Source organism: Brassica napus, chromosome A2, assembly GCF_020379485.1.
Source record: "Brassica napus cultivar Da-Ae chromosome A2, Da-Ae, whole genome shotgun sequence".
NCBI lineage: Eukaryota > Viridiplantae > Streptophyta > Magnoliopsida > Brassicales > Brassicaceae > Brassica > Brassica napus.
This window is the reverse complement of record NC_063435.1, coordinates 6,929,427-6,944,995: the sequence shown is the minus strand read 5'-3', so window position 1 is coordinate 6,944,995 and position 15,569 is coordinate 6,929,427. Positions and strand designations below refer to the sequence as shown.

Here is a 15,569-nt window from a genome sequence, read left to right as displayed (position 1 = left end):
AATGGTAGATTCTTGGGAAGTACTCATCTTCTGTCATCAAAGTACAGTTCTCTATGAAGCAATGATATGAAATGAAATCAACAGAAAAAATATTTTTGTTGGATGTTACTAGAGTAGAGTTCCTAGGATTACTAGATGTTTCGCGTAGAAATAATTTTCTTTTAAAAAATAATTAGATTTTGGACCCGAGCGCCCGCGCGGATGTATCTTCAAAATGATTATATGTTAAGCATTCATGTTACTTGTTCATAGTTTATAGAGTTTTGGGATTGGTGTATTTTGTTCAGTTTGTTCAGTATCCATTTTTAAACTATGGGGATGTATTTTTTTTGGTACAAATTTTCATTTTACTTGGTAACGTGAATATTAAAGTGTAAAATATTTGAGTATTAAGTTTATATTGTGTGGGTTTATTAAATTATACTAAAATTTTATGATTTAAAGTATATTTTAAAGTTATAATTATATATAGTTTTTAAACAGTCATAATAAAAACTAATGAAAAGATAAAAAAATATACTATTCGATTTTTTTCAAAATTTCTTAGTTTTTTTTTTTTAAATTTAAAGTAATTACGCGAATATAGGTCATTAATGGTTAGATATTATATGTGATTTGTAAGATTAGAAGCAAAATAAGAGTATGACTCGTTTTCCCGCTACCACCCGCAAACACAACTTTTGCGGTTGGTAGTGGTTGTTGACGTTTTACAACAATAATTCAAATCGCTCTAAACCGCTTCAAACCGCTCTAAACCTCATAAATTCAAAAGCTGGTTCCAGTTAGCTTTGCGGTTGCGGGAGGATAATTTTTTTTCAAACAATATAAATACAAAAAATAAAAATATTGAATAAAAATTTTAAATTGGAATTATAAAAAATACTAAAATATATCTATTATATTTTAATATTATAAATTTTAATTTTTTTAAATAATTTTTAATAATTTTTAAAAATTTAAAACTATAAATTTCTAAATATAATTTTTATATTTATTATAATATTATGATTTTTGATATTTTTATAATTATATAAAATGTAAATATTGTTAATTTATTATTTAACAGCTGCTCATTGGTTGTTAATCAGTCATAAGTATTTCACAAACGCACCAATTTCTAACCGCAGATACAGTTGTACAAATTTTTTAAAACCGTTAGAAACCGCAACCGTTGCGTTTGGACCAGTCAGGCCCTAAGAATATTGTGGTATTTGATTGATATCAAAATGGTTATGGTGATTGCTTAGATATAGGAAAAGATTTTGGAAGATAATTTCAGTTAGGAAAATAATAAATGATAATTTTCAATTTTGAATTACATAATTTATAATACATATACTGGTTTTGATTCGGCAGACGAAAATTAAACCGATGGAATTCTATTGTTAAGCAAAGTTATTAATATGTATATAGGAATGTATCTATTGACTCATTTGATTCATTAGACAAAGATGAACGATCGATCGTAGACAAACAATACAATTTGATTTTGTTTAGTAATGTTATAAAATGATACGAAGGAAATTACGTATTATATTTAGATGGTATACAAATGTTCTGGTTTAGTAATGGTATTTTATTTTAAGGGTTTATTAAATAAACCAAACGATTGAGGGTTTAGTAAATCAACCAAACATCTGTGTTTTACTAATGGTATACAACGATATTTTTACTTTAGTAGCAATTGTAATTAGATGGGCTTGTTATACTTTGGTTTAGTAACGGTTTTGTAATATCATGAATTAGTATTAGCAATAAATAAAATGGTTGTGTTTTAAGAACAGTGGCATAAGAATGTAATTTTTATGGAAAATTCAGGGTTAAATAAAATATGTACTTCTGTTTTAATAGATTAGATTTTATTTAAAGTACAATTTTGATTTTAATTCTTATTTCTTCAAAATAATGTTTTTAACTTTTAAATAACTACAAATTAATCATTTAGTTTAGTTAAATAAATCTAATTTTGATTTTTCTGATATATTTATGTACTACATTTTACTTTTATATTACAAATTCAATAATTCTTATCCTTTATATAGTGATATATAAATTATTTTATAACATTTCAAAAATCTTATCAAAATGTAAATATCTATAATCAAAATTGTTCATGTTACAATAATCTTGATATCATATGAAAAATTGTAAATAAATATTACATTCTTTAAACTAATGACATATTTATTTTAAAAGAAATATGATATATTAAAAGATATTGTAAAACTAATTAAATTTTGGAGATGTAAAACAACTATATTTTACAAAAGGTTTTATTTACAGACAGAAATATTATAAAATGTAAAGTACCTGTTTTTTTTACAAATACAGAATGTATTTTGTCTTAAACATGAATTATAATACCATGTATAGACTAAATTTTAAGAAATCAGAAATATAAACAATGAATTAATAATCCCCTAGTTTAATCATATTTTAAATATAATAAAGAAATATATCTATATTTTTACAATTTTTGGATGACTTCTCATTAGAAACTTTGAAAATATATAAAATACCAATAAAACAAATGAGTATTTTTAGTTATTTTTTATATTTTTTTTAAACTAATAATAATTCACATATAAGATTTAATTATTATTTTTTTTGAGAAGAGAGATTCAATGTTAGGCGACTAAGTTTCAGAATGTTAAGTTCCAATGGACAAGAAGAAGTGCAAACAAAATTGCAGATATGCTAGCAAAAGGAATTGAAGATGGCGTTGAATTTTTATTTCATTATTATGTATCGCAGTACATTACTCCATGACGATCACTTACATTCAAGTTAAAATCAATAAATTGACGTTATAAAAAGAAGATTTAAATTCTTTTGTTTATATTTTTATAATTATAGTAATGATTATATACTTATTATCTTATATTTAAATTTCTATAATTGTATTTTATCGTAATTTGTTTTAAGAAGTCATAATTTGGTACAGTCCATGCCATATTTAGAAGTAAGTGATCATGTTATCATTTTTTTCATTTAAAAAAATGATTGTAAAGATAACACCTAAAAGATCAATTGATAAATATTGTTGAGAGGATAATATCCGACTCCATGAAACTGTTTAGTTAAAATACCAGAAGAACATGCTAAACTAGTTTCTTTTACAAAAAAAACATGCTAAACTAGTTCTACCATTATACAGCAAAAGCAAAACTAATGGTGCATGAGAACTTTAAACGATGTGTCGTTTTTCTATCTTCGAGAAAGCACGCAGTGAGATATGAAATAGTGCTGTACCAAAATTCGACCAAAACAATGTGCCGTTAAATATATTTTAAATACCACACAGTGCAAATGTAATTATGTAAACAAACCACATGATGGGCGGCCAATAAACGTGGACAGACCTTTTAATACAAGTTACGTCGACAGGCTTCTTTAGGTTTAGGATAATGATTTATTTGGCAACATAGCCACGTATAAAACAAAGCACTGAGACGTGGCAGGACCACACATACACATCGAACGTGTCCGTATCCTACAGAAGTAGAGAGTTACAAGCCAAAGGGAGATGGTTCGGCCACATGTCATCGCTCTTTCTCTTGTCTCTCTATTAAACCCTCCTCATGCTTCTTAGAGAAATGCCAAGAAGAAGAAAAACAATACACAGAAACAGAGAGAGTTTTGTTGTTTGATTCCCTTGAAAGAAAACACAGCGTTGGAAAATGGATATGCAGTCACAGATGACACGTTCTTATGATCATGATCAAGCTGAGGATCCAATCAGAGTTCACCATCCAGGTATATACATATGCGCAAGTAGATTTTTAATTTCAAAATTTCAAAATTTCAAAATTTCGAATTCATAACAGAACGAGAGAGAAACTTGAGTGTACTAGTCTTCATTCACTTTAAACTGAGCGTATATTAAGATAAACCAGAAACTAATGTTTACTAAACCAAGCTGATCATATATGTTTATTTGTCTAATATATTGTGGGGAACAGAGGATGAAGAGCATCAAGAGAAAGGAGCAACTAAAGTGTTGAAGAAAGTGAAAGAAAAAGCTAAGAAGATCAAGAACAGTCTTACCAAACATGGTCACGGTCATGAGCACGATCATGATGTCGAAATAGAAGACGACGAATATGACGAGCAAGACCCACAATTGCACGGATCGCCAAGTTTGTCCTTTGCCTGAAAAAGTAATAATATAACGGTTTATATTATGATAACATTAATGGCTTCTCTGTTTCATATCTATATGGCACAGTGCATATTCACGGCGGTGTAACGCGTCAACCTGAGTCACTGAGTCATCCCGGAGAAGCTAGTGTTCCGGCATCTGAGGAGATTGTTCCACCAGGGACAAAATCTTTTCCGGTCGTGTCTTCGGATTACACTAAACCCGTTGAACCTGAGCCATTACGAGAAACCTTGTATAGACACGAGGCAGCGTCTTATCCGGCAGATATTTCGGATAGGGATGAGTGGAGAGATACTCATCAGACACCAATGAAGACGCCTGCGTCTCTGTTATCCTCAACAGAGGATGTGACCAGGACGATCACTCCTGGTGCAGATGAAAATCTCGGTGGTCAAGGGAAAGTCGACGTCGAGAGGCCTAAAAAGTTGGAGGAAGATCCAGCTGGTCCAGGAGGAGGGTCGAGTTACCTTAGTGGTGTGTCTAATTATCAGTCCAAGGTTACTGATCCCACTCATGCAGGTAAGAACATTCAATGAGGTTTTATTTATTTATTTATTTTATTTTTTACTAAAACAAAGAGGTTTTATTTAGGAGCTTAGGATCGTGTCCGAATGGTTTATTTTATGAAACTTTACTCTTGTTGTGTAGGAGGTGGAGAAGCTGGAGTACCTGAGATTGTTGAGTCTCTCGGTAGGATGAAAGTGACAGATGAGAAACCAGGACGAGGATTTGAAAGTGACTTTCCGACAAGAAGCCATGAGTTTGGTCTGAAGAACGAGTCTGAAACAGGGAAAGATATTCCGGCAAGAAGTGATGATGTGAAAGTCGAGAGTGAGTTGGGAAGCGATTTACCTACGGGGACTCATGAGCAGTTCTCACCGGAACTCTCTCCTCCGAAAGAGAGACATGAAGAGACACACGAGGCAAAACAAAGTACCTACACAGAGAAGATAGGTTCAGCGACTTCGTTTGTAACCGATAAAGCTATAGCTGCGAAGAACGCCGTCGCCTCAAAGCTAGGTTACGCCGGAGAAAGCGGGAAGCACCAGAGCTCCGTTGGAGATGAGGCAACTCCTAGATCCGCCACGGGATACGGGCAGAAAGTGGCGGGAACTGTTGCTGATAAGTTGACACCGGTCTACGAAAAGGTTAAAGAGACGGGATCAACCGTGATGACGAAGTTGCCCCTCTCTGGAGGTGGTAGTGGAGCGGAGGAGAAGCAACAAGTGGAAGGCAAAGGTGTGTTGACGAGAGACTACTTGGCGGAGAAGCTGAGACCTGGAGAAGAGGACAAGGCGTTAGCGGAGGTGATTGCTGAGAAACTTCATCTTGGAGGAGGAGAGAAGAAGAAGACTATGAGCACAAAGGAAGTTGAAGTGACTGTGGAGAAGATCCTTGCTGACCAGACATTGGTGGAAAAAGAACATGGTGAAGCAGAGGAAGGGAAAGTAGGAGGAGGAGGAGGAGGAGGAGGAGGAGAAGGAATGGTGGGGAAGCTTAAAGGAGCTGTCACTTCTTGGCTCGGTGGTACAACGGAGGAAGTGAAGCCCAAGTCTTCTAATTATGTTGACCAGTCTTCACAGTCGCTTGGTTCCACCGTTGGTAAAAGTTCTTTTGTCTTTATTGTGTAATTGATTAACATTTTGGTGTATTTTACAACTCTTCTAATTTGTGGTTTTGCTAATGTTTTGTTGTAATGGTAGGGACTACGGGCTTTCCGGATTCTGGTGGAGCTCTGACCGGGCAGAGGGGACTTCAAGATTCTGGGAACTGAGATTTTGTTTTGCTTTTGAAATGTTTGTGTGGTTTCGCTGATACCTTTGTTTAGCCACTGTGTGTTCTTGCTGTAATCCTTGTTTGTGTAAAAAATGGAATAATATATGTGCTTCCTGTTAAGTTCACTTACCAGCTAGTGGCCCTAGAGCCGAGTGTATTAGAGCACCATTAAAGCTAAAATTGTTTAAGTGGGGGTGTTTAAAAAGCTTTTAAATTTTTTTTGTTTGAAAAAAACAAATTAAATGAATGACTAATTGCATACTAATACGTGTCCGTGGGGTCTGTGAACAGCTGTTGCTTGTGATGTGTAATTAATCACTTTTTTTAATTAAAAAAATACTAAAACATCTTTAAAGGCTTAAACACTTACGGTTAATAGTGCTCTTATAGCTCAAGTGCAAAATAATTGAGAGAGGGTAATAAGAGGGACTAAAATCTGAAATGGAGCAAATGGCCAAAAACAAGTCTCAGGCATCCAAAAAAAATTTACATGGACCAAGTAGAGAAAAATTACCATTTTGCCTTTAATGATGGCTTAAAATGAACCATTAGATCAAATCATCTGTTTTATAATATGAGCCGTTAGATCTTCGGAAGAAAAGAAATGAGATAATTACAATAATACCATTAATGAAATTCATCTTAGCCGTCGGATCTTTTTTCTGTGTTATAATCTGAACCGTCCGATCTTTCATTAAATCTCTCATTCTCTCGCCTGGGTCCCACCATAAATTTAACCATTCTTCTTCTTCTTCTTTTTCATTTCAACTTCAACCACCACAAAAATTCATTACATTCACCAACCAAAGCTCTCTTTTTCAACTCTTCATCCACAAACATTTACATATGTTTCTTAAGGTCTTTCTACAGCTTATGACACCGTAAAACAGCACTTGTGCGTCGTCCTTGGTTCTGAAATCGCTTGGTAAGTGTATACTCTCACCCTCTATTTTTCTCTCACTCTTCTATGTCTCTCTTTATTTTTCTAATGTTTTATGTTTCAGTTTAGTCACATAATATGTATGTTAACATTATGAGTCAGATTCTAAGGTTTAATATAATGTTGTTAAAGTATGAAAGATGATATTGTAGAATAAATCATTTTTGTGTATAGTACAACTGGTACAACTTTTGCCTTTGTATCAAACAATACATGTGATACTGGTATAATTGGTTCAACTATGTCTTATTTACCAAGTTAGTGATACTGATATATCTAGTACAACTATTCAGGTTCTAAAATTGATATATTCCATTGGATATTCTATATGGAAAAAAACAATTATCTGGCCAAATTGGTAAGTATTTAGATAAGTTTCTTTTTATTTGTGATAATTTTTTTTTTTTTGAAGTTTTTGCACCATCTCATAAGATTTGCCTGATCTACCTTATACTTTTAAGGTTTGTTAATTTCTTTGTCCACATAATTTTTGGAAAACATACATGGAATGTATTTTAACAAAATTGATAATTTCATTTTGTTGGGGAAAAGACATGTACACATAAAGAAGTGGTACAACTAAGGTAAGTTTAAGTTTTATGTGGTACAACTAGTTTTTTCGATTTCAGTGCCAAAGTACAACTATGTACAAACCGATACAACTCAAAAACTAGTACAACTGTGTACAAACCGGTACAACTCAAATACTAGTACAACTATGTTATTTCGTCTTGTATTGTGCATGAAGTTTTAATGTGTATCATATTTTAAACATTATGGTTGAACTACATGTTAATATGTTGCTTTAGTTGTATCAGTTCTACTAAAATAATCGGCGATGCATATAAATTACATCAATTCATTTAATAATTGATGTAAAAATATAAATTATTTGCATCAATTCATTTTACACAAAGTTAGTATCAATTTTAAGAAGTTATTCAAAAATATGTAACATTTACAACTGCTGATTTATATCATTTACTAATTAAATGTAATTTAAAAAGTTATTTTATTAAACTGATTTATTTTGGTAAATAATTCTTAATCAATATTTTTACTGATTATTTGTTGCAAATTTTTTTTCTTTCTAATATCTATTATATTATCTTGATAAACAAACTAAAATATTACAATTGTTGATAAGAATTGTATTAATACATCAAGATTAAAATGATTATTTGCAAAAAAAAAACACAAAAATCATATATCAAACCCAATCTTTTTCTTCTTTCCGATGACTCGCGTTTTTAGAGCAATGGCTGAAGAATTTTTTGGCTCCGCATCTAGCTTTTTTGCCTAGAGACCAAAAAAATGAAGATGATTTTTTTTTCGAATATCGTACAACTAGTATAACTAGTACAACTTATAAACATATCAATTCCAAATCAAATATTATTAAAAATATACTATTCATATATTTGACACATGCAGGCAGGAGAGATTAGACCAGTTAATTGTAAAGTTATACTAGTTATACACATTCTAATTATATTAGTTATACTAGTTATATTTGTTGTATTAGTTATTCACGTTCTAGTTGTACGAGTTATACTAGTTTCAGTTATACCAGTTATACTAGTTTCAGTTGTACTAGTAATACTCTGTGTTTTTCACTGTCGGAAATTTTATACATTTGATTACGCGTTTAAGCACACACCAATTAACCTAATGTGCCAACAATACCACAATCGAATGGTATGTCATTGTAGCATTTTAGGATCGAATCCACAAGGAACTAGTGACCTATAACACCAAGAATACACAAGCTTTCTTAATCTAAGCAAACAAGAAGATGGATGATTTGTAACAAGCTAAGATCCTAGAAATATAAACAAGGTGATCTCAAATCCAATCAAGAAATAAGTGCAAGAACTTTCAAATGCTAAGGATGGATTCATGGGTAAGGATAATTGATATAAGGTGATCAAGTTTCAATCTAAAGGTGTCAACTTTCAACCAATCTATCTACCTTAGGCCTAGACACAATCCTAAACAAACTCTATCCCTAGATGAATGTTCATTTACCTAGATAACTCAAGCATCAAATCCCTTTGGTTGAATGTTATCTAAGTAATCATTAATCTCAAGTCTACTAGCCATCTTAACACCTTTAACAACAAATCCCTTTGGTAAAGGATGTTAAAAGTTTAGGAGAGTTGGTTCAGGCATTTCATCAAACACCTTCCGGGTATGAAATGCCTAGAGCTCAGCTTTAGAGAGGTCAACTCTAGAGTTGCATTAAAAGCACTCTACTAGCAAGGAACAAGATGGATCTATACTAAAACACTTTAGATCTAGCTTAATCACCCTAATCTACCTTAACCCATGAATCCAAAATGTGTCTACTCAATAATCTCCATGAGAAACCTTAAACCCATATAAGGATCAAGGCTAATCATGTTAATGAGCAAGAGAAACACAATTATAAGATGAAGTACTTCCTTAAATTATAGAAAGATTCAAGCTTTTACAAGTTTAGACAAAGTCTTGAGAGAAAATGAGATAAAAATAAAGTTTCTAGGTCTAAAACTATATATAGGAGATCCAAACTCGTGATGGTTTAATTGAATTAAACCGGGTCAAACCGGAATAAACCGGTCAACAGCTCAAAATCTTGTCCGCGAGCGGCTTCTTTCTCCCGCTGCAGCAAGCCGCTACGGAGCTAGCTTTGTTCCGAGCGGTGTCACCAAGTCGCTGCAGGAAGTCGATACGAAACAGGGACATGGGTCTTTTCCCAGCGGGTTCATCATGCCGCTGTGCTTGCTCGAGCTCGGACTTTGTCTTCTTCGTCTCAAGCTTCTCCATGGCCGCTTCAACACTACCTCGTCATCAATCTGAGCTTCTCATGTCTTCAGCTCGAGCAGTTGTTTGCTTCGTGATCCATCACCGAGGTTCTCATCAATCGCCGTGACTGGTTCTCTTCACCGCCGAAGCCATCTCCACCGTTTTGCTCCACTACAGAGCCTCACGTTCAGGCCGTCTCAGCTCCTCCACCGTAATCATCAGCCACGACGAAGCTCCTGAACCAGACTCGTCACTTTGTTCCGCTTCGTTGCAATCCACTACGGGATCTCTGGCTCAAGTCGTCTCCTCTCCCGTGATCAGCCGGCCTCAGCCAAGTCGTCGTCACCGTCGGGACTGAGCCTCACCGTCGAGACTCCTCATCGGAAAGCTCTCATGTATAAGTCGTCTCCTCCTCCCCGTGATCGGATCTCCAGGCCGTGGTATCCGCCTCCGCCGTCGTGATTCAGATCCGGAGAAAAGAAGTCGTGAGCTTCAATGGTGGATTTTGGAGTTATTGCAGATCTGGCCCCTCGTCTTTCGGCAGTTTATGAATTGACCCCAAAACTATCAAATGTGCAGAAAGGTCCCTCCGAGTCAACCCCAAAGCTTTTGATTGTGCAATCTAACCCAAGGGAATATTCTGAAACTGTAACCTTGGTCCCTGAACTTTGGATAACTTCATATTTGACCCCAGACTTCCATAATGTGCAGCTTAGCCCTTGAATTTTGCCCTAAACTTCCAAATGTGCATTCCAACCCCTATGATATGCAAATATTGATGCAAATGCAACATAAAGACCTAAATGCAACCTAGAATGAACATAATAAGCTAAAATATGGATCTAGAACTCATCAAAATCAAGATATATCAACTCCCCCAAACTAGACCTTTACTTGTCCACAAGTAAACTTTAAAAACAATCAAGAGGGAGATATTTAAAATTGGGAACTTATAACCAAAAGAAACACTTTCTAGCCTTCAATATGACATCCCAAAGAAAACATAGCAAATAGCATGAGCAACTCCCTTATTATACTCTAGCTTCTCTAGGCCTATCCATACTCTTATGCCTGTACTCAAGTTGCAATACTCATCAACTAACAAGTTCCTTAGCCAACTCTCACATTTATTAAAACACACACACACAAGGTGAATTCTTGCAAATGGGCACATGATCTCAATCATTTGGCTTGGTGAGTGAAAATGGTCTAATGTGAAGCGAGGGTTTTCAAATGCATCTTTTATGGTGACTAACACTCAAGAATAAGAGCAAGAACATTATGCAAAATTTATCTAAGAAAAGGAGCAATTCATGCATACAATGACTTGTTCTCATCATTCTACCCCTTTCCTAAATGATTTCAAGCTCTACCCTTCTTCTTTTCATCATCCCAAAACCCAAAGATACACTCACTTTCATCTTTCACCCAATGAACACATTCTCATTTTTTTATTTTAGCCAACTAGAGATTCTTTTTTTTTTATTCACTCAGCTCTTTTTTTTTCTTTTTCTTTTCATGTTTTTTTTTTCTTTTATTCTATTGGGGATTCTATTTATAAAAACAAGAGCTTTTTTTTTTTTATCTCTAGTGGCTTTCTTTCTTTTTGTCATTCTTTTTGGTTCATTTCTTTTCACTTTCACTCACATCCCAATCCAAAGATCAAAAGAATTTAAGCTCACAAACCCAACAACCATCCTAGAGGCTAGCCTAAATGAGGTCCTAATGCTAGCTAAAGATGAGAACAACTCATTGTCGCTCCTAATACTCTCAAAATTTTGCACATGACATGCTATCAATAAAAGGCCTCACTCAAGCAATTAATGTTGGTTTCAAAGAATGGTGAGGGTTAATGGGTATGGAAGTGCCATTTGGGTTAACAAAGATTGGTACAAAGAGAGAAAGATAACCCAAATGTGTATAATATCCATGATCAAGTATGCAAATGCCCATATGCAAGAGAGATTAAGTTCATTAAGCCCTAGTTCATTTGGAGTTGGTTTCAAGAACAATGCCAATCATCAAGCAAACAACATGTTTCAAGAAGAGTTTTCAAGGCTCGAAGCTTACAAGCTTTTTCAAGAGATGCTTAAGCTACTTGATATGTTTAGCTAGGATGTCAAATTGAGTTCTAGACATGTGTTCTTTACAAGGTTTCTCCCAATGCATGAATGCAATCTAAATGCTTCTAGACTCAATCCTAAAGATGCAAATGGATCAAGTGAAACTACATGAAGATTTTAAAAAAAAATCAAATTTTTATGAATTTTCTATGCAAATAAGTATTCACAATGCAATGCATGAGACTCATGGCAAGTAAACAAAACAGAAAATGATGTGAGATAGTAGACTCTCCCCCAAACTTACGTCACACAGTCCCTTGTGTGAGAGTGAGCTCAAAGAAGAGATCCAAGGGAAAGAAATAAACATGAAAAGTAAATATGTACAAGGTTGGAGTGACACTTACTTGGAGTTATTGGCTGAATTGGGTGGTAGAGGACCCTTGGCCTCGGGTTTGTTTCACCATGGACATGGACTGAAGGGGAGAAGGCAAGTGTCTAGAGTCACAATGCTTCACATCAGCCAAGGCAAGTAAGACTTGACCTGAAAAATCTCAACCATGCTTATTAAATAACCTAAAAAGAGAAGATAAAAAAAAAAAATATACAATGGATAAACATGGAATTTCCTCCCAAGTGAGCTTGTTTTAAGTCTCTAGCTTGACTTTGTGTGTTTGTTAATCATAGGTATCAAAAGGTTGAGCCAATGCACCTTTGGTCCTTCTCCTACAAGAACAAGGAACCAAGTATGCAAAGGAGCACACTACTATCCATAGAAAATAGACAGATTTTTCCTCAAAGAGCTTCACTAAAGATGTGACATGAATTATGAAATGCTCCTTGAGGTTCAGATGGTCATGAGAATCAAATGCATATGGTGGAAACACACAGTCAACTACAGGCTCAAACAAGGTTTTAACAAAGTAGTCAACTCTATCTCCATCAATCAAGTAATACACAATGCTCACATTCTCATGATAATTTTTGACAAGGGGGTTTTCTATCCTAAGCAAGAGCATATCCACATCAAGTTCATCCCCTAAATCAGCAAGTTCAAGAAGAGGTCTAGGTTCATTAAGCATCAAAAACTCATATTCAAGATCAATTGAAGCACAAAGATAGTTCTTGTCAAAACAAACTTCAATATGATCTCTAGCAAGCTTTTCTATTCTCAACTCATCTAGCTTCCTAGTTTCACATATTAGATCAAGACATTCATTTATGAGCACAAGAGAATCAAGATCATGGGCAATATTCTCACCACAAGGCAAGCAAAGTTCCTCAAGTTGAAGTTCTAGAGTGGAAATTCTTGTACCTTCCAGCTGGGATGGTGGAACCCAATACATTACCTCTTTAAGGTCATAAGCAACATTGAACTCATACTGTGTAACCTCCCTTCCTTCAAGCTCTGCTTGATCCGTAATAAGCTCCACCCGGATCCTTCGTGCTAGGGATGTCTTTGCTGACCCCGGGTACTTCTTCTGAAGCTCGTTTAACGTCACAAGCTGTGCTGGTGTGAGTATACTTGCATCAAAGGGTGGTGGCTCCACATACACATATGGCTCATCTTCGATGTGATCTTCCTCTTCTTGTGGCTTCTCAAAACAGCTTGAAGCCATCACTCAAGAACAAAAGCTAGAAGTAAAGGTTAGTAACTATACAAAAGAAAAACAAAGCAAGAAAATAAAGCTTAGTCTGAAGAAAGATTAAAATCCTAATGATAAATCTACTAGTTCCCCGACAACGGCGCCAAATTGATTACGCGTTTAAGCACACACCAATTAACCTAATGTGCCAACAATACCACAATCGAATGGTATGTCATTGTAGCATTTTAGGATCGAATCCACAAGGAACTAGTGACCTATAACACCAAGAATACACAAGCTTTCTTAATCTAAGCAAACAAGAAGATGGATGATTTGTAACAAGCTAAGATCCTAGAAATATAAACAAGGTGATCTCAAATCCAATCAAGAAATAAGTGCAAGAACTTTCAAATGCTAAGGATGGATTCATGGGTAAGGATAATTGATATAAGGTGATCAAGTTTCAATCTAAAGGTGTCAACTTTCAACCAATCTATCTACCTTAGGCCTAGACACAATCCTAAACAAACTCTATCCCTAGATGAATGTTCATTTACCTAGATAACTCAAGCATCAAATCCCTTTGGTTGAATGTTATCTAAGTAATCATTAATCTCAAGTCTACTAGCCATCTTAACACCTTTAACAACAAATCCCTTTGGTAAAGGATGTTAAAAGTTTAGGAGAGTTGGTTCAGGCATTTCATCAAACACCTTCCGGGTATGAAATGCCTAGAGCTCAGCTTTAGAGAGGTCAACTCTAGAGTTGCATTAAAAGCACTCTACTAGCAATGAACAAGATGGATCTATACTAAAACACTTTAGATCTAGCTTAATCACCCTAATCTACCTTAACCCATGAATCCAAAATGTGTCTACTCAATAATCTCCATGAGAAACCTTAAACCCATATAAGGATCAAGGCTAATCATGTTAATGAGCAAGAGAAACACAATTATAAGATGAAATACTTCCTTAAATTATAGAAAGATTCAAGCTTTTACAAGTTTAGACAAAGTCTTGAGAGAAAATGAGATAAAAATAAAGTTTCTAGGTCTAAAACTATATATAGGAGATCCAAACTCGTGATGGTTTAATTGAATTAAACCGGGTCAAACCGGAATAAACCGGTCAACAGCTCAAAATCTTGTCCGCGAGCGGCTTCTTTCTCCCGCTGCAGCAAGCCGCTACGGAGCTAGCTTTGTTCCGAGCGGTGTCACCAAGTCGCTGCAGGAAGTCGATACGAAACAGGGACATGGGTCTTTTCCCAGCGGGTTCATCATGCCGCTGTGCTTGCTCGAGCTCGGACTTTGTCTTCTTCGTCTCAAGCTTCTCCATGGCCGCTTCAACACTACCTCGTCATCAATCTGAGCTTCTCATGTCTTCAGCTCGAGCAGTTGTTTGCTTCGTGATCCATCACCGAGGTTCTCATCAATCGCCGTGACTGGTTCTCTTCACCGCCGAAGCCATCTCCACCGTTTTGCTCCACTACAGAGCCTCACGTTCAGGCCGTCTCAGCTCCTCCACCGTAATCATCAGCCACGACGAAGCTCCTGAACCAGACTCGTCACTTTGTTCCGCTTCGTTGCAATCCACTACGGGATCTCTGGCTCAAGTCGTCTCCTCTCCCGTGATCAGCCGGCCTCAGCCAAGTCGTCGTCACCGTCGGGACTGAGCCTCACCGTCGAGACTCCTCATCGGAAAGCTCTCATGTATAAGTCGTCTCCTCCTCCCCGTGATCGGATCTCCAGGCCGTGGTATCCGCCTCCGCCGTCGTGATTCAGATCCGGAGAAAAGAAGTCGTGAGCTTCAATGGTGGATTTTGGAGTTATTGCAGATCTGGCCCCTCGTCTTTCGGCAGTTTATGAATTGACCCCAAAACTATCAAATGTGCAGAAAGGTCCCTCCGAGTCAACCCCAAAGCTTTTGATTGTGCAATCTAACCCAAGGGAATATTCTGAAACTGTAACCTTGGTCCCTGAACTTTGGATAACTTCATATTTGACCCCAGACTTCCATAATGTGCAGCTTAGCCCTTGAATTTTGCCCTAAACTTCCAAATGTGCATTCCAACCCCTATGATATGCAAATATTGATGCAAATGCAACATAAAGACCTAAATGCAACCTAGAATGAACATAATAAGCTAAAATATGGATCTAGAACTCATCAAAATCAAGATATATCAACATTGAACACGAGATTCAATTTTATATAAGAGAAAATGGATTGAGAAAGATGGAGAATTGATCGATT

The 15,569-nt window shown here is 35.5% G+C and overlaps 1 protein-coding gene across 1 annotated transcript; it reads left to right on the top strand.

Moving 5' to 3' along the window:
• Nucleotides 1-3,522: 3,522 nt before the first annotated feature.
• LOC106412087 (low-temperature-induced 65 kDa protein) lies at nucleotides 3,523-6,058 on the top strand. Its single transcript, XM_013852977.3, has 5 exons — nucleotides 3,523-3,756; nucleotides 3,963-4,139; nucleotides 4,229-4,681; nucleotides 4,811-5,764; nucleotides 5,866-6,058. Exons 1-5 carry the CDS (start codon nucleotides 3,681-3,683, stop codon nucleotides 5,934-5,936), a joined length of 1,731 nt encoding a protein of 576 aa, XP_013708431.2. The 5' UTR covers nucleotides 3,523-3,680; the 3' UTR covers nucleotides 5,937-6,058.
• The last annotated feature ends 9,511 nt before the right edge of the window (nucleotides 6,059-15,569 follow it).

Coding starts and splice junctions, on each gene's coding strand:
- LOC106412087 (XM_013852977.3), top strand. CDS start 3,681: ATGGATATGCAGTCACAGATGACACGTTCTTATGATCATGATCAAGCT. Junction 4,140..4,228: donor ACAATTGCACGGATCGCCAA/GTTTGTCCTTTG, acceptor TATATGGCACAG/TGCATATTCACGGCGGTGTA. Junction 5,765..5,865: donor GTCGCTTGGTTCCACCGTTG/GTAAAAGTTCTT, acceptor TTGTAATGGTAG/GGACTACGGGCTTTCCGGAT.